Consider the following 18,907-nt stretch of genomic DNA (forward strand, 5'->3'; position numbering starts at 1 on the left):
CTTCCCACCGCGTACCCGAAAGAGGCGGTGCGACTCCGCCTCTCCCCGCCGCTCCGTGCCGCCTCCCTCCCTCCCTGCGTGGGCGCGGGCAGCGGCGCGGCGCGATCCGCCCCTCGCGCGGGGCGCGGCGCTTCTTCCCTCAGCGCCGGCGCCGGGGTGGGAGCTCGGCGCGGGTGAGCGATCGCCTCGGTTCGGGCCGCGCCACGCCGCGTCCGCGCCGCCCCGCGAAACCCAGAGCTGCGCTGAGGCCAGGGCAAGGGGGCGAGATGGCGTCGTGCGTGGGGAGCCGGACCCTGAGCAAGGACGACGTGAACTACCGCCTGCACTTCCGCATGATCAATGAGCAGCAGGTGGAGGACATCACGCTGGAGTTCTTCTACCGGCCGCACACCATCACCCTCCTCAGCTTCACCATCCTCAGCCTCATGGCCTTCGCCTTCACCAGGTGTGTGGCCCTCGGCGGCGCCGCCGCCGCCTTGGGGATCCCCCCGGCCCCGCCCCTGGCTGCTGGCAGCGCCGCGCGTACCCGACCGCGGGGCGAAGGAGATCCCGGGGCGGGGAGCGGGCAGGGTGCTGGTGTCGGTGCCCCGGCAGCGAGGCCGGGCAGAGCGGCGCCGACGGGCTGTGATTCCTGCTGGGGGCGGGTTAACGGCGACCTGGCTGCCGAGCCGTGACTTGCTGCATGCTCTACAGGCCGGGCTGGTGCATCGCCGGGCTGACTGCCTGGAGAGCACCCTTCTAGGAGGACCTCTTTTCTCAGAGCCGCTCTCCTCCTCTGTACCTTTCCTGGAGACTTGTTGATCTTCTCGAGGCTCTCTCTGAAAAGTCTTTACCTAAACGTTTGTTTCAAGCAGTTGCCAAAACAGGGCTTCGAGAAGCCCGGCAGTGACATCGTTAAAGCAGGTAATTGACCAGGAGTGGAGGGGAAGGGGCTGGTTGCTTTTTCTGTCCTAAGTTTTTATAGAGCACACTTTGTCTGAGGTCATTCAGCCGTTGGCTCAGGCACTGGTGCTGATAGGCTCAGGCGCTGGTGCTGATACGCTTTGGCACTGGTGCTGATACGCTCTGGCACTGGTGCTGATAGGCTCAGGCGCTGGTGCTGATAGGCTCAGGCGCTGGTGCTGATAGGCTTTGGCACTGGTGCTGATATGCTCTGGCACTGGTGCTGATACTCTCAGGCGCTGGTGCTGATACGCTTTGGCGCTGGTGCTGATAGGCTTTGGCACTGATGCTGATACGCTCAGGCGCTGGTGCTGATAGGCTCAGGCGCTGGTGCTGATAGGCTCAGGCGCTGGTGCTGATAGGCTCAGGTGCTGGTGCTGATACGCTCAGGCGCTGGTGCTGATAGGCTCAGGCGCTGGTGCTGATAGGCTCAGGCGCTGGTGCTGATAGGCTCAGGCGCTGGTGCTGGTACGCTCAGGCGCTGGTGCTGATAGGCTCAGGCGCTGGTGCTGATAGGCTCAGGCGCTGGTGCTGATAGGCTCAGGCGCTGGTGCTGATACGGTTTGGCACTGGTGCTGATAGGCTCTGGCACTGGTGCTGATACGGTTTGGCACTGGTGCTGATATGCTCAGGCGCTGGTGCTGATAGGCTGTGGCACTGGTGCTGATAGGCTGTGGCACTGGTGCTGATAGGCTCAGGCACTGGTGTTGATAGGCTCAGGTGCTGGTGCTGATACGGTTTGGCACTGGTGCTGATAGGCTCAGGCACTGGTGCTGATACGCTCAGGCGCTGGTGCTGATAGGCTCTGGCACTGGTGCTGATAGGCTCAGGCGCTGGTGCTGATAGGCTCAGGCGCTGGTGTTGATACGCTCAGGCGCTGGTGCCGATAGGCTCAGGCGCTGGTGCCGGTAGGCTCAGGCGCTGGTGCCGGTAGGCTCAGGCGCTGGTGCCGATAGGCTCAGGCGCTGGTGCCGATAGGCTCAGGCGCTGGTGCTGATAGGCTTTGGCGCTGGTGCTGATATGCTTTGGCACTGGTGCTGATAGGCTCTGGCACTGGTGCTGATAGGCTCAGGCGCTGGTGCTGATAGGCTCTGGCACTGGTGCTGATACGCTTTGGTACTGGTGCTGATATGCTCACGTGCTGGTGCTGATAGGCTCAGGCGCTGGTGCTGATAGGCTCAGGCGCTGGTGCTGATAGGCTCAGGCGCTGGTGCTGATAGGCTCTGGCACTGGTGCTGATACGCGTTGGTACTGGTGCTGATATGCTCAGGTGCTGGTGCTGATAGTCTCTGGCACTGGTGCTGATAGGCTCTGGCACTGGTGCTGATAGGCTCAGGCGCTGGTGCTGATAGGCTCTGGCACTGGTGCTGATACGGTTTGGCACTGGTGCTGATACGGTTTGGCACTGGTGCTGATAGGCTCTGGCACTGGTGCTGATATGGTTTGGCACTGGTGTTGATAGGCTCAGGCGCTGGTGCTGATACGGTTTGGCACTGGTGCTGATAGGCTCAGGCACTGGTGCTGATACGCTCAGGCGCTGGTGCTGATAGGCTCAGGCACTGGTGCTGATAGGCTCAGGCACTGGTGCTGATAGGCTCAGGCGCTGGTGCTGATAGGCTCAGGCGCTGGTGCTGATAGGCTCAGGCGCTGGTGCCGGTAGGCTCAGGCGCTGGTGCCGATAGGCTCAGGCGCTGGTGCCGATAGGCTCAGGCACTGGTGCCGATAGGCTCAGGCACTGGTGCCGATAGGCTCAGGCGCTGGTGCCGGTAGGCTCAGGCGCTGGTGCCGGTAGGCTCAGGCGCTGGTGCCGGTAGGCTCAGGCGCTGGTGCCGATAGGCTCAGGCACTGGTGCTGATAGGCTCAGGCACTGGTGTTGGTACTCTCAGCCACATCCTTTCCCCACCACAGCAGCAGCTCTATGGCTCTCGTTCATGGAAGTTGCCACTGCACGGCGTGGTGTGCTGACATGCTGTCAGTCGTGGAAATAGAGCTAAGAACGGACACAATCATTTTCAGGAGCCTTCTTTGTGAAGAAAGGGAAGAGCAGTGTGGTTTGAAGGATATCTTGGCAGTGGTTTTCTAGCTCGTGCGCACTATTTATAGGCTCCTGCTGAATGGGGCTGTGAAGCTGGTAACATAATCCTCTCTTAGCCTGAACTGTCCAGTCTTTGGGTAAAAGGTGATTGCTGAGAGGTTTTGGCTGAGCTGCACATCGTATTTTGGGCTCGTTTGCACGTTGTGTGTGACACTGTATGTACACAATCTCAGACTTCATTGGCCTCGTTGGTTAAACTCTGCATGTTATTGTTTCACGGCCATTGCAGACTGGATGAGGCACTTAGTGCCATGGTCTGGTTGACTGGACAGGGCTGGGTGCTAGGTTGGACTGGATGAGCTTGGAGGTCTCTTCCAACCTGGTTGATTTTATGATTCTAAGAAGACTATTATTTGTCCTTAGGTCTGCAGTGTGTAATTGCCTGTCTTATTCTGAGAATCCAAATGGCTGCTTTTTATCAGCTGTGGAGTTGAGAAACCCTGGTGGAGCTGAGAAAGGACCATAAAGAGAAGTACAACAGGGTAGTTGCAAGTAGTCTGAAGTGTGTCTTTTCTTGTTTCAGCTTGCGTATGGCCGCAGGCAAGATACTTTTGGTCAACATAGCCCTCGTGCTATTTAGATTTGTAGAATCCTGTGGGTTGGAAGCAACCTTAAAGACCATTTAATTCCAACCCCCCCACCACTGACATCTTCCACTGGAGCATGTTGCTCAAGGCCTCATCCAGCCTGGCCTCAAGCATTTCCAAAGAGGGGACATCCACAGCCTCCCTGGATGGCTTGTGCCAATGTCTCACTACCCTCACTGGAAAGAGTTGCTTCCTAGTATCTAGTCTAAGTCTGCTGTCTTCAAGCTTTGATCTCGTTACTTAAGCTAAGCCCCAGAGGTCCCTTCTTAAATTAGAGACATGTTTCTGTGCTTTGGTGCAGTGTTTGGAGACCTTTACTCTTAGTGCTTCTCGTCTCCCCTTGCCTGATCGTTCTTCTCACTACAGGGCTAATTTAGGTCAAACTTGTGAGTAACTAAAGGATCCTGATCCAGACATGGTTCTGAAAGATGAACAGAATTGCTTGCCTGCCTTTGGGGGGGGAAAGGAGTGAGTTCTTTGAAGCAGAGGATGAGCTAAGTGGCAGTTTAAGAACTGCAGCCTTCTGTGCCCAGATAATATTGCTTCACATCTGGGATGTCTGTTTGCATTTTCCCAGGAGGATCGCTGGCTTTCTGAGGCTTGACTTCTTCAGTTTCGTTTTCTCCTTGCTGTCTGTCTGCCTGCTCTGCCTCACTTCCTCTGTTTAAATGCTCATTGACTTCTCTTTAACGGTTGTCAGTTTCTCTGCTATGTAGGTTGTGGAAGCTGCTCTGATACTGTTTTCTTCCTCCTTGTTCCCCTCAGCTATTTCAAACTGTCACAAGAGGTTCCTAAATCTCCTAGGTGATACCAGAATGCTGCTTGTGTTGCTTTAACAAACCCAAAACCAACCAGTAACAGAAGGGAATGAATCACCATCCCTGGGGGTATTTAAAAGACACAGAGATGTGGTGCTAAGGGACATGGTTTAGGAACAGACTTGGTAGATCAGATAGAGGTTGGGCATGATGATCTTAAAGGTCTTTTCCAACCAAAACAATTCTGTTATTATTCTATTATGTATTAACCCCTTCCCTGCCTCTACTCTGCCCTGGTGAGAGTACATCTGGAGTACTGTGTCCAGTTCTGGGCCCCCCAGTTAAAGAAGGGCATAGAACTGCTTGAGAGAGTCCTGTGGAGGGCCACAAAGATGGTGAAGACAATGGAACATCCCTGTTGCAAAGAGAGCCTGAGGGAGCTGGGGCTCTTTAGCGTGGAGAGGAGCAGACTGAGAGGTGACCTTATTCATGGTTATAAATATGTGAAGGGTGAGTGCCCAGAGGCTGGAGCCAGGCTCTACTTGGTGATACCCAATGACAGGACAAGGGGCAATGGGTGGAAGTTAAGGCATAGGAAGTTCCATGGAAAGATGAGGAATTTTTTCAGTGTTGAGGGTGCCAGAACCCTGGAACAGGCTGCCCTGGGGAGTTGTGGAGTCTCCCTCTCTGGAGATATTCAGACCCTGCCCGGATGTGTTCTCATGTGATCTGTTTTAGGTGATCCTGCTCTGGCAGGGGGATTGGACTGGATGAACTTTCAGGGTGCTTTCCAGCCCCTGCCATTCTGTGATTTGGGCCACTATCCAAAGCACACATGCTCTTAGAAACTGGGGGGAAGGCTGTAGTTCCCCAGGTGCTTACACTATGTGCTCCCAGCTCTGGTCTTTTTATTCCCATTAGCTTATTGCACTGGGTTTCCAGTGACTCTGTTTGTGTTTCCACCTCTTGGGCACAAGGCTCTGCAGACTTCCCAGTCAGGTGTGTTGTTTCCCCCATGCTGTCAGTTGTTCCATAGCTCTCCTGGTCAGTTTAAGCAGGGGATTTTCTCTGATGCACTCATATTGAAGTTGTTAAGTTGAAATTGGTTTTTTTTTCCAGGAACTGAAGCATTCTGCTTACCTTAAAGTCTTTCTTGTCTCTTTTAGCATTGTTTTATGTCAGAAATGTGTGGGGCTCCAGGCTAACTGAGAAAATGCTTTTGCATGTCATGTACCAAGCCATAAAGTAGGGATCTCCCTTGGGATCATTGTGAGTAGCCAGTCGTGGTTTTGAGCAAGCAGATAAGAGTGAAGCTGAACTTCAGATAACAGTAATCTTCAGGCAGCAGTAACAATAGCCATCACCCAGAAAAAGAAATGTGAGTGTCTAACTTTTCCAGGTTCATGTGGGGAGTAGAGGGCATTTTGTCTTCTAAAGCTTCTCTTTCTAGTGCTTTTGACAGTGGCTGCAGCTGCCTTGGCTATTGCCTGCTGAATGAGCCAGACAGGCTCCTCTGCTTTCAGGCTACACCCTGAAGTGGAGGTGTGGAGTGGCTCTAGCTTTCCCTGGCCTCTTTTTCCTTAGAGAGAGGCATGTGGCCTTCTCTGACCCTTGGAGGCAACCAAGGTTGCAGCCATCAGACAGGTTGTTGCTGGAGGTGATATTTTGTGGAGTGCAGAAAGAGGACTGAGGAAGGAGACAGGTTAGTAGCTTCTGATGTGGGGCTGCAAGGGTTTATGGAAGCAAGAGTAAGACCTGTAAGGATGCAGGATGTCTTTTGCATCTCTTAATTAATGAAGCTGATTAAAATGGACTGCCATGCACTTGAATTTGTTTGGGAGAGTTTATGGGAGATTTCTTTTTCCCCAGCACACTAAATTTAGTGTCCTAGCTATTTTTTTCTTCATCTGAATATAACTTTTTTTAATTCATGATGTAATAACTTACTAATTTACAGCTTTGGTAATCTGCCAGCATAATGTAGTGCTGTGGAGCAAGGAGAAGAGCAGGAGAGAGTGGGGGAAAAAAAGGCTGTGCTTTGGTTCTTTTTAATTGCTTCTTCAAAAAGCCACAGAATTGACAAATCTGCTGGTAAAGGGGGTCCAAATGGAGGCAATTTTCCTCTGTTCTCCCACAGGAGCATTAGAAACCTTGTTTTGGATGCATGAATACTTCTATTTCGAAATTAGCATCACAATTCCAAAGGCTGAGGAGATAATTTAACACATTTTCCTGATTGCTGTGATTGTGTCTTTCCTCCAGCAGTTCTTTTGGTTCCGTTTCTTCTGGCATTTCCAGAATCAATTCTTCCAGGCAAATACTGGAGTTCTTATGCTAACTCTTGCACAGTAGCAAATCTCTTGCTCCCAGCTTTTTTGCCTGCTTCTGACAGGAGTGTCTGCCCCTTCTGAAAGGAATCTGCAAGCCAAAATGAAGTGCCCATACCTCTCACTTGCAGTGAATGCCGTTTAACCCTGCATACAACATCTCTGTTGGGTTTGGGGCACAGGCACTGTGGTTAGGATGGCTTACCTGAAGCTGAGTGATGCTCAGAATCCTGTGCTGCTATCCAGTGAGATCTGGACAGGCTGAGAGCTGGGTGAAGGAGAACCTCATGAAGTTCAATAAGGACAAGTCCAGGGACCTGCATCTGGGGAGGAACAACACCATGCAGCAATACAGGCCAGGGGATGACCTGCTGGAGAGCGGCTCCACAGAGAAGGACCTTGGAGTCCTGGTTGATAAGAAGTTACTCATGGGACAGCAATGTGCCCTAGTGCCCAAGAAGGCAAATGGTACTCTGGGGTGCACTAAGGAGAGTGTGGCCAGCAGGCTTTCCTCCCCCTCTACTCAGCCCAGTTAGACCACATCTGGCATATTGTGTCCTGTTCTGGGGTCCCCGGTTCAAGAGGCACAAGGAACTGCTGGAAAGAGTCCAACAGAGAGCTACAAGAATGACTGGGGGACTTGAACACCTCTGCTGTGAAGGAAGACTGAGAGCCCTAGGACTGTTTAGTCAGGAGAAGAGAAGACTGAGAGGGGATGTGATCAATGTCGATAAGTATCTGAGGGATGGGTGCCAGGAGGAAGGTGTTGGTCTCTTTTTGGTGCTGCCCAGTGATAGGAAAAGGAACAACAGGCACAAGCTGGAGCACAGGATGCTCCACCTCGAGGAGAAGCTTCTTTACTGTGAGGGTACTGATGTCCTGGAGCAGGCTGCCCAGAGAGGTTGTGGAGTCTCCTCTGGAGACTTAAAACCCACCTGTCTGTGTTCCTGTATGGCCTGCCCTGGATGATGCTGCTCTGACAGGATATTTAGCCTTGATTTCTGGAGGTCCCTCCCGACCCCTACCATTCTGTGCTTCTGCCCACCTGGCTTGACAAGTGATGACAAATGGTCACTTCTTTCTTGTCCACGCTGAACAGCGCAGTGATGTGACTCTGGCAATCTGTTCTGTCAAAAAAAGCAAGTCCCTCAGCTTGGTGGCATCTGTGACAGCTCTGAGCATGTGCTTTATTTGCATGTGTTAAAACAGGAGCGTGGCTTTGCTGGCTGAGCCATCAGACCCTCCAGCGCTGGCTGGGAAGTGTGCTGGATGGCATGAGGCTCTTGAAACTGCCAAGGGAGATAGAGTTAAGCTCTGGAACTTGGAGTTCACAGCTGGTGTAAAGTGTCACCCTGTGCAACCCTGGCTGCTGGAAAATAACTGGTAATTCTGGACTGAGCTGCTTTAGTGACTGGGAATTCTGGGCTGAGCTGCTGCAGAGAGTCCCTAAGGCTTGCAGAGAAACCGCTCATGTTTAGTAGTCTTTTTCCTGCCTTACAGTGAAACCAACACAGTGCTCAAATGTCTCACGATGATGAAAGTCTGCTGTGGAGCTGTTAAAAGTTCAATTTTGAGCAAAAAAGGGAGAAATAGTTGATAACTACAGCAAGTATCTGCTGTGAAGTGGGCTTAAGCTGTCACAGAACCATTACCGAACTGACCAGGAGGGTGACAGATGGCTTTGCTGGGAAGAGCTTTTTCTCCTCTATGAACTTTACTGGGAAGATTTTGGTATTGTGAGTGGGGACTGAATAAAGGCATGTGTTTAAATAGATAAACTGATCCTAAGTACCTGGAAAAGACCCAGCTAGCAACACTTGGGTTTTGTCTGCGGTGAGCTATGCGTTATGAAATGTTGGCTGTGTGTTTTCTGATGGTCTGGGGTTTGGTTCTGTTTCTCAAGTACCCCAGAAGCTGGCTGCTGGTTAGAAGACTTGGCTGTGGGCTGGGGTTCTTTTTGCTAATCTCACTGCTGTGCAATAGATTCTACCTGCCTAAAAAGAATCATAGAATCAACCAGGTTGGAAGAGACCTCCAAGATCATCCAGTCCAACCTATCCCCCAGCCCTATCCAGTCAACTAGACCATGGCACTAAGTGCCTCATCCAAGCTTTGCTTCAACACCTCCAGGGATGGTGACTCCACCACCTCCCTGCGCAGCCCATTCCAATGCCAATCACTCTCTCTGCCAACAACTTCCTCCTAACATCCAGCCTATACTTCTCCTGGCACAACTTGAGACTGTGTCCCCTTGTTCTATTGGTGGTTGTCTGGGAGAAGAGACCAACCCCACCTGGCTATGACCTCCCTTCAGGTAGTTGTAGACAGCAATGAGGTCATCCCTGAGCCTCCTCTGCTGCAGGCTGCACACCCCCAGCTCCCTCAGCCTCTCCTCATAGCGTTTGTGCTCCAGGCCCCTCCCCAGCCTTGCTGCCCTTCTCCAAACACCTTCCAGCATCTCTACATCTCTTGAATTGAGTGGCCCAGAACTGGACACAGCACTCAAGGTGTGGCCTGAGCAGTGCTGAGTCCAGGGGCAGAATAACCTCCCTTGTCCTGCTGCCCACACTGTTCCTGATGCAGGCCAGGATGCCACTGGCTCTCTTGGCCACCTGGGCACACTGCTGCCTCCTCTTCAGCCTACTATCTGTCAGTACCCCCAGGTCCCTTTCCTCCTGGCTGCTCTCCAGCCACTCTGTCCTCAGCCTGTAGTGCTGCTTGGGATTGTTGTGGCCAAAGTGCAGAACCCTGCCCTTGGCCTTGTTCAGTCTCATCCCATTGGCCTCTGCCCACCCATCCAGCCTGGCCAGGTCCCTCTGCAGGGCTCTCCTCCCCTCCAACAGCTCCACAGCTGCTCCTAGCTTGGTATCATCTGCAAATTTATTGATGCTGGACTCAATCCCCTCATCCAGATCATCAATAAAGATATTGAACAGGACTGGGCCCAGGACTGATCCCTGGGGCACACCACTAGTGCCAGCTGCCAACTGGCTGTGGCACCATTCACCACCACTGTCTGGGCTCTGCCATCCAGGCAATTCCTGACCCAGCACAGAGTGAATCTGTCTAAGCCATGAGCTGCCAGCTTGGTTAGGAGCTTCTTGTGGCAGACAGTGTCAAAGGAAGAACTCAGTCAAGTTTGCCTTGGCAATGCAAACTCAGTTTTTGGGTCTCTGTCCATATGGGGGTAGCACAAATAACACCTGGTATTTTAGTCATAATTTGGGCATAATAGACCTAAAAGCAGTATTTTTCCTTTTGAGTTTTGCTGTCTCTCCTAGTGGTGAATTCTGAGCTGTGTAATCATTATTTCCTAAGGCTGAATGCAATCTCTCCACTCACCTCAGGCATTTGGCATTGGGAAGTGGCCGAGGAAAGTGAAGGGGATTGTGAGTAGCACTCAAACAGCAGAGGGAAATGAGAGTTTTGGGTTAGGTTTCTGTTTGCTGTGTGAAAGTACTGCTGATGAACGTTGAAAGGGGAAGACTTTTGTTAAAGTTTAATCTTTGCTTCTACATTGACTTGCAACAGTGCTTATGGCTGGCAGGTATTGGTTATATCTTTGGAGGTAGCCAGAAGTGGCTGCCTTGACCTGTTCTACAAGCAGTGTGCCTGTTTCTTATACTTATTTCCATGTGCTCTTTATTTAAGTAATGTAGTCTTCAGAGCCTGTCAGCTTCATCTTTCTAATGCACTTTAACACTTTGATGTTGTCTGTCTCTTCAGGGATGACTCTGTCCCAGAGGATAATATTTGGAGGGGTATCCTCTCTGTGATTTTCTTCTTTCTAATCATCAGTGTTCTAGCTTTTCCCAATGGTGAGTAGGTTTATCATGTTTATACTTTTTGTAAGATGTGAATTTCTCTTTATTGCCACTATATTGATTTTGACTTTTGTTTTTACTGCTTTTATTAAGGTACCACTTTGAATGTTTAATTTCTTTTCCTTGACTCTTTTCCTGTATGTTAAGGAACAGCTGAAAAATGGGTTGGAGCCCTACTGAGTGGAGATAACAATAAAATGCAAGTCCTTTATGGCTTCCCTGTATCTAATAAAGAAGTCAGGCTTTCAAGATCAATGCCTTTATTTGTAAGCTCAGATTGCTGAGTAATGGTGTTGCTAGACCTTTAAATGATGTTGAAGAGTAGTCTGCCCCAGTGAGTTTGAACAAAAGTGTCATTCTACAGATTCTTAGAGTTCTGACACACAAATCACCACAAGTGGTGATAGTTAGGAGTGGTAGAGGTCACATCACAGTGGAAAATGACAGCTGCTCAGGAGAAATTAAAGTTGGACAAAGGTTTTTTTTTGTTAATTGTGTGAGGAGCAGAAAGTGCAAAAAGGTAAATTGATTCTGTGAAGGAGGTGCTGTCTTCTGGGTGTTTGGGTTTATAAGTTTGCTATCTGCTTCGTTTCTACTTAATGCTGTCAGCAAGAGCACGGCTCTTGGGTCAGAGCTAAACTATCTCATCATTGGCAATGCTCAGCAAAAAACCCAAAAGCAACAGTGGTTGTGCCCAGGGCAGCTTTGTAGTTTGGAGCTGGGTTGTGTTTTTCTCCCATCTTAAATATCATGAGCCTATGCTTTGCAAGAAAGCACTCTCTGAAAAGACTGAATGCCAGAGAAAAGTGAGCTTTGTGCATCCAGTGGTGAAAGAGCAGTCTGCAGTCTGTGCTCAGGAGATCTGCTCAGCCACTTCATGCTGCCTCCACTTATGTTTTGTGTTTAGAGGCTCTCCTGTTTCACTAAAATCATACAATCAGTCAGGGGTGGAAGGACCACAAGGATCAGCCATTTCCACCACCCCTGCCATGGCCAGGGACACCTTACCCTAGAGCAGGCTGCACACAGCCTCAGCCAGCCTGGCCTCAAACACCTCCAGCCATGGAGCCTCAACCACCTCCCTGGGCAACCCATTCCAGCCTCTCACCACTCTCCTGCTCAACAACTTCCTCCTCACCTCCAGCCTCACTCTCCCCACCTCCACCTTTGCTCCATTCCCCCCACTCCTGCCACTCCCTCACAGCCTCAAAAGTCCCTCCCCAGCTTTTTTGGAGCCCCCTTCAGATGCTGGAAGGCCACAGGAAGGTCCCCTGGGAGCCTCCTCTGCTGCAGCCTGCACAGCCCCAACTCTTTCAGACTGTGCTCACAGCAGAGCTGCTCCAGCCCACTGAGCATCCTCCTGGCCCTAGACTTAATCTTCTCTGCTTTTCTTATTACTAGGGAGGTTTCTGATCTAATTAAGTCAGTTTATGCCTGGCTATGCAGTAAGTAGTACTGGGTCTGGCAAAGAGCATAGATGTCTCCTTTCTGTTCTGATAGATGATACCCAGCTTGGAAGTTATAGGAAGCCTGCTTGCTGACATTCCATGGTCACCTGAAGGCTAAGCACCACATTTCTTTGTTACCACACTGACATTTGTATTTGATGACTTCAGTGGGAGCAAGACTTGTGTGAGCTGTAGTCTAGAGAGCAGATGAAGAGATCCTCAGGTGACACCTGAGATATGCTGAGTGAACAGCATATTACTGTTCTGGAAACAACTCCATAAGGATCATGGAAAATATCATTGACATCCTACTAGTTGGCAGGTTCCTGTGACTGGTTGTTGTTTTTTACCAGTCTGAACTTCCAAGTGTCTTACATAGTTTGCATAACTGATCCGTGCCCATGTCAAATCTGCGTATGAGGTAACTACAAAATGATGATGTGCTCCATGCTGACTGTCTCCTAACAGGCTCCTTTTGTTTCCTGTCCACAGGACCTTTCACACGTCCCCACCCTGCAATTTGGAGAATGGTTTTTGGTAAGTTTATGTTGGGTCCCTGACTTCTTTTTTTGTGTGTGCGGTGCTTCTTCACTACACTTTGGCCACAACAACCCCAGGCAGCACTACAAGCTGGGAAAGAGTGGCCGAGAGCAGCCAGGCAGAGAGGGAGCTGGGAGTGCTGGGAGAGAGGAGCTGAAGATGAGGCAGCAGAGTGCCCAGGTGGGCAGCAGAGCCAATGGCATCCTGGGCTGGCTCAGGAGCAGTGTGGGTAGCAGGACAAGGGAGGTTCTTGTGCCCTGTGCTCAGCACTGTTCAGGCCACCCCTGGAGTGCTGTGTCCAGTTCTGGGCTCATGAATTGCAGAGAGATGTTGAAGTGCTGGAAGAAGTCCAGAGAAGGGCAGCTAGGCTGGGGAGAGGCCTGGAGCACAGCCCTGTGAGGAGAGGCTGAGGGAGCTGTCTACAATTACCAGGGCTGGAGGCTGTAGCCAGCCAGCCCTGGCCAAGCAACCAGACCACGGCACTAAGTGCCCCAGCCAGGCTTGGCTGCAACACCTCCAGCCACAGCCACTCCACCCCCTCCCTGGGCAGACCATTCCAGTGCCAATCACTCTCTCTGCCAATATCTTCCTCTTGACATCCAGCCTACACCTCCCGTGGCACAGCTTCAGACTGTGTCCCCTTCTTCTGTTGCTGTCCAGAACTGGACATAATATCCCAGATGTGACTTCACCAGAGCATTTTTCCCTGTGTAAATCTGTTTCTTCTGGCATGGCTTATTTAGTCACACTTGAGGTCTCAGACTGTTCAGTAGATGAAAGGCAGGAGTAGTGTGTCCTCAGCATTTCAAGATGCACCCTTTCCCACTTCTTGTTGCAGTGTGGCATCAGCTTGCCCTGGCTGTGCTGCAGGGGACAGTAGGTGCACTTCCTGCCCCTGTCTGTGCTTGGACAGCACTGTCTGTGCTTGGACAGTAGGTGCACTTCCTGCCCCTGTCTGTGCTTGTTCTCTAGCATGTGTCAGGGATTAATAAACATGTGAACTTTGATTTCACTCTAAAATGCCCTCTTAGAGTTGCTGTAGGTTATTTTGGTTGGCAGATACTAAGGTTTTTTTCATGTTAATCTTTCTGCTTTCCATGACACTGCTGCAGGACACAAGTTTGAGTTCTAAATTATGGAAGTAGTGTTTGTGTGCCTCTTCCAAGTGCAGTCTTAGAGATCTGTGAGCTTGTGAATGCTATAAAGATACATTCCCAATAGCAGCTTCATCTACCTACAGCAGTGCACCTAAGACTGTAAACTGAAAAGTTCTTGGTTTTAAACAAAAAATCCACTCTTGGACGTGGAGAAGAGAGAGGAAATAGTCCCAAATGTGATTTATGATGGTGTGAAAACAAATGGTAATGGTCTTTATCTTTCAATCTTCAAACAGCAAATTTTGCAGCTCACAGAAGTAACTCAAATACCCATTCATTTATAACTGCTCTTTATTGCCAGCACAGCTCAGAATTGCCAAGTGTGATCTGTGATGAAATCTGCATCTAGGCTTAGGAGACCTGCATTAATAAGACTGAGAAAACATAGATCAAAGGGACAGAGCTAATCCAGTCCTGGGCTCCTGATGGATCTCTTACTAAAGAGCTTCCTGATCACAGCCTGAGCCGATTAGACTGATTTTGTCTGAGACAGGAGGAGATCTGAGTGCTGAGCACTCAGAGATTGCCATGACTTGTATCTCCTGAGCTTTTTTGCATGCAGCCACTGCGTGTAGAAAACTCCTTTGTGCAAGCTGGGCATGTTTGAAAGCTGGTTTTGGGACTGTCTGTCCCAAGCTGTTTTATGACTGACCATGATTCTAAAGCTGGGTCTTTTTGCAGGACTCAGTGTGCTCTATTTTCTGTTCCTGGTGTTCGTGCTCTTCCTTAACTTTGAGCAGGTCAAAGCAGTGATGTACTGGCTGGATCCTAATCTTCGGTATGCAACAAGGGAAGCAGATATTATGGTATGTATTCATGGTACTTTGTTGGACGTTTTGGCTGCCTTAGATGTGTTTTACATGGGTGGGAGGGGAATTTGGTGGCACGAGCAGTGCAGGTTTGTTTGCTGTATTTGACAGTCAGCAGGCCTTTTGTGTCAGCTGCTCTTTCTTTATCATGAAATCAGTTGTGAAAAGCAATCTTGTCTGTGGTCTTTCTAGTGCAGGGAGCCAAATGGGTGTGCAGTCAGGACTGGGAGATGCTTGCAGTGGGGTGGCTTTGGGTTCTTTTAAATAGCAGATGTGACACTGAATACTGAAAGTAGACTTAGCCAGGTAGCATCTAAAGGAGGCTTGGATGGTGTGTGCCCCAGATCAGGTGGGATTTTTTGATGGCACAATGCTGCAGTCAAAGAATTGTGATCTTGCCTTATTGCTCTGAGCTTAGCACATGAGTGACATGCTACTGAGTAAGTGGAAATCCAGGTACAGCAACTGCAGGGCTCTGCTGTATTCCAGTCACCCAGCTAAGTACTGTTGAGGTTGCCATTTGGAAATTACTTCCATAGACTGTGATTTGGAGTTGCATGGAAAGCCAGGTTTGTGCTTCTGCCTGTTGAGCAGCATGCAGTGAGTTTCAGTACAAAGAGCATTCACCTTCAGGTGGGGACACTAGCACAGGGCACTGGGGTAATAGATGGAGGCCCGAGAGGAGTGCATGAGGTGTGTTGGGAGGCAGGCAGATGAGGGTTTGAGCAGTTGAGCACCAAGCAGAAGAGGGTTAGTGTGTGGAGAAGCAAAAGTTGCAAGTCTTGACCTATTCACTATCCCATCTAATTCCTGGCCACCACCTGGCCAGTGCTTCCTTACCCTTGGTTTGCACAGCTGCGCCCTGTGCTTACCTGTTGCAGAGTTGCTGCTGTTCCTGAACTCATGCCTCCGGTAAGGAACTACACTGACTGCCTTTGGCAAACAGCAGCTTGCTGCATATGCAAACTGCAACACCTGACTGGCAGTGCCTGCACTCTCCTGCCCTGGAGCACCTCAGGGGCAGTGGAATCTTTACAGTGCACTAAGCTTACATCAGTTGATTGATGGTGAGGGGTGCATATGGGCTCCTTACCTGGAATGTTCTGGGTACTTCAAGTGTTGCACCTCAGCTGAGTCAGCAAGACATATTCTACAAGCCCAGCACTCAGAGCAGAGCTGTTGCTTTCTACTCTGTAAGAGGCTGTGGGCAGCCTGCTGTTGGGGTGGTGGGAGGACACGTTGCTAAATGGAGCGTGAGCTTGGTGGAGGTTAGTGGTGTTGCTGAGCAACTAAAGGCAGCCAAGATGAGGAGCCTTTTTGGTAAGGCAGATTCACCTGGCTCTCCTGGCATTTAAGTGAGAAAGAAATAGTGCCAAGGGAGGAGTAGTGTTACAGCTGGCACTGAGTTGCAGTGCAGCCGATTCCCTGACTGTAGCAGTCAGTGGAAACTTAGAGTCCTGGTACTGTCACGTAAAGTTGGAGTAAATCTTTGAAGTGCAACTCTGAGGAAGGCTGCAGCTTGGTCTCTTGCACAGGGCTGGCAAAACAGAAAAGAAAGTTCAACACGTTTCACTGTGACTGGCACAGCTACAGCTGAAAAGGTGAAAGAGAGGGGGAAAGCCACAGTGAATCATAGAATCAACCAGGTTGGAAGAGACCTCCAAGATCATCCAGTCCAACCTAGCACCCAGCCCCATCCAGTCAACCAGACCATGGCACCAAGTGCCTCATCCAGGCTTTTCTTGAAGACCTCCAGGGACAGTGCCTCCACCACCTCCCTGGGCAGCCCATTCCAATGCCAATCACTCTCTCTGTGAAGAACTTCCTCCTAACATCCAGCCTATACCTGCCCTGGCACAACTTGAGACTGTGTCCCCTTGTTCTATTGCTGGTTGCCTGGGAGAAGAGGCCACCCCCCCCCCCCCCCCCCCCCGGCTACAATGTCCCTTCAGGTAGTTGTAGACAGCAATGAGCTCTGCCCTGAGCCTCCTCTTCTCCAGGCTAAACAGGCCCAGCTCCCTCAGCCTCTCCTCATAGGGTTTGTGTTCCAGGCCCCTCACCAGCTTTGTTGCCCTTCTCTGGACACCTTCAAGCACCTCAACATCTCTCTTGAATTGAGGAGCCCAGAACTGGACACAGTACTCAAGGTGTGGCCTGAGCAGTGCTGAGTCCAGGGGCAGAATAACCTCCCTTGTCCTGCTGGCCACACTGTTCCTGATGCAGCCCAGGGTGCCATTGGCTCTCTTGGCCACCTGTGCACACTGCTGGCTCTTCTTCAGCTACCATCTATCAGTACCCCCAGGTCCCTTTCCTCCTGGCTGCTCTCAGCCACTGTTGCCAACCTGTAGCGCTGCTTGGGGTTGTTGTGGCCGAAGTGCAGATCCCTGCACTTGGCCTTGTTCAATCTCATCCCATTGGCCTCTGCCCACCCATCCAGCCTGGCCAGGTCCCTCTGCAGGGCTCTCCTCCCCTCCAACAGCTCCACAGCTGCTCCTAGCTTGGTGTCATCTGCAAACTTACTGATGCAGGACTCAATCCCCTGCTCCAGATCATCAGTAAAGATATTGAACAGGACTGTGCCCAGCACTGATCCTTGGGGCACACCACTAGTGCCAGCTGCCAACTGGCTGTGGCACCATTCACCACCACTTCCTTTGGGAGTGCTCTCATTGTGTTCCCTCATCAGAGAGTTCCAGATACCACGGTGTAGTTAGGAGCCTGCACCTTCCATTGTGCATTGCATGCTCTAATGCTGGCAAGTGATTCAGTGTCAGATCTCTCTGGGTATGTGTACTGGTAGCTGCAGTTTTGCCATCCTTAGGATGGGTGCTGCCCCTTTCTCTGGGTGACCAGCAGAGTGTGAGAAGCAATACCATGTTTTAACTTCAGGGAACATCAGCAGTAAGGGTTACTTACAGTTTCATAGTGGGGCTTAACTACCTGCTGATAGAAGTGTGTGTCTGGAATTGGGCATTCTTCCTTTTCTGGAGATCAGAATTGAGATCTTTCTCCTTCTTCTTCTTTTCATCTTGGTCTTGGCTTGTTTTTGGAGGATTAGCAGCAATTCTGGCCCCAGAGCTGCTGGAGTGAGTCCAGAGGAGGGCCATAGAGATGATCTCAAGGGCTGGAGCAGCTCTGCTGTGAGGATAGACTGAGGGATCTGGGGGTGTGCAGCCTGGAGAGGGGAATACTCCAGGGGACCTTAGAGCCACCTGCCAGTACCTGCAGGGATCCTACAGGGGAGCTGCAGAGAGACTTTTCCTAAAGGTGTCTAGGAATAGGCCAAGGGGGAATGGTTTGAAGCTGAGGCAGAGCAGGGTTAGAATGGAGCTTAGTTCTGCAGTGTGAGAGTGATGAGACTCTGGAGCAGGCTGCCCAGGGAGGTTGTGGCTGCCTCCTCCCTGGAGGTGTTCAAGACCAGGTTGGCTGAAGCCTTGAGCAGCCAAGCATAGTTGAAAGGTGTCCCTGGCCGTGGTGGGGAGGTTGGAATAGATGATCTCTGAGGTCCCTTCCAATCTGAGCCATTCTTAACTGAGCAGCACGGAGCAGTGCTGTGTTGTCACCTGCAGATGGCAATGTCTGTTTTAGGAGGCCTGGGGAGCAGAGATTTTCTTCTCAAACTGTGTTCCCAGTTGGGAATAGTCCAGTTCCTGCCTGGTGACAAGACAGAACCCCACAGAGGGCATACAGAAGAGATTCTGTCGTTCTTGCTGGGTAACGATTGCTAGCTCCTGGTGCACAGCACCATGAGAGGACACATTGCCTTCCTTAGCTGAGACTGGAACATTAATATTCACCACTCAATCTGGGACCAAACACAGGATCACAGTATCACCGAGGTTGGAAGAGACCTCATAGATCATCAAGTCCAACCCTTTGCCACAGAGCTCAAGGCCAGACCATGGCACCAAGTGCCACGTCCAGTCCTGCCTTGAACAGCTCCAGGGACGGCGACTCCACCACCTCCCCGGGCAGCCCATTCCATAATAATAAAAATTAATTAAAAATAAAAGCAATAATTTAAAACCCCATTTCTTTGTTTTTTTAAATTATTGCTTTTATTTTAAATTATTTTTTATTATTATGGATAATTATTCTTATTATTATTCTTATTATGATTATTATCGATACTTTTTTTTTGGTTGATTTTATTGCTTTATTAATTTTTTAGTGATTTTAGTTACTGATTTTTATAGTTGTCACTGAGTTTATTATTGAATTTTTACTGTCCATGATTTTTATTATTATTGACTCATAATTGATTGTCTTCTTATTATTTTTATTATTATTATTATTATTATTATTATTATTATTATTATTATTATTATATTAAAATTATTATAATTACTTTTTATCATTTAATTTTGTTATTATGGACTATTATTACTGTTATTGTTGACTTATTACTGATTTTTTTTGT

The 18,907-nt window shown here is 50.1% G+C and overlaps 1 protein-coding gene across 3 annotated transcripts in view; it reads left to right on the plus strand.

The window, feature by feature from the left end:
• The first annotated feature begins 130 nt into the window (after positions 1-130).
• PTDSS1 (phosphatidylserine synthase 1) overlaps positions 131-18,907 on the plus strand; it is a 43,781-nt gene continuing 25,004 nt past the window's right edge. For all 3 annotated transcript variants that reach the window (XR_010304888.1, XM_064154724.1, XM_064154726.1), the window contains exons 1-4: positions 131-445; positions 10,436-10,527; positions 12,474-12,518; positions 14,360-14,484. Coding sequence is in view for 2 of the 3 variants with exons in the window: in XM_064154724.1 (XP_064010794.1) it covers positions 267-445; positions 10,436-10,527; positions 12,474-12,518; positions 14,360-14,484 (441 nt within the window). In the remaining variant the exon portion in view is untranslated. The remainder of the gene's footprint in view (positions 446-10,435; positions 10,528-12,473; positions 12,519-14,359; positions 14,485-18,907) is intronic.

This window comes from Pogoniulus pusillus, chromosome 14 (genome assembly GCF_015220805.1).
Source record: "Pogoniulus pusillus isolate bPogPus1 chromosome 14, bPogPus1.pri, whole genome shotgun sequence".
Classification (NCBI taxonomy): Eukaryota; Metazoa; Chordata; class Aves; order Piciformes; family Lybiidae; genus Pogoniulus; species Pogoniulus pusillus.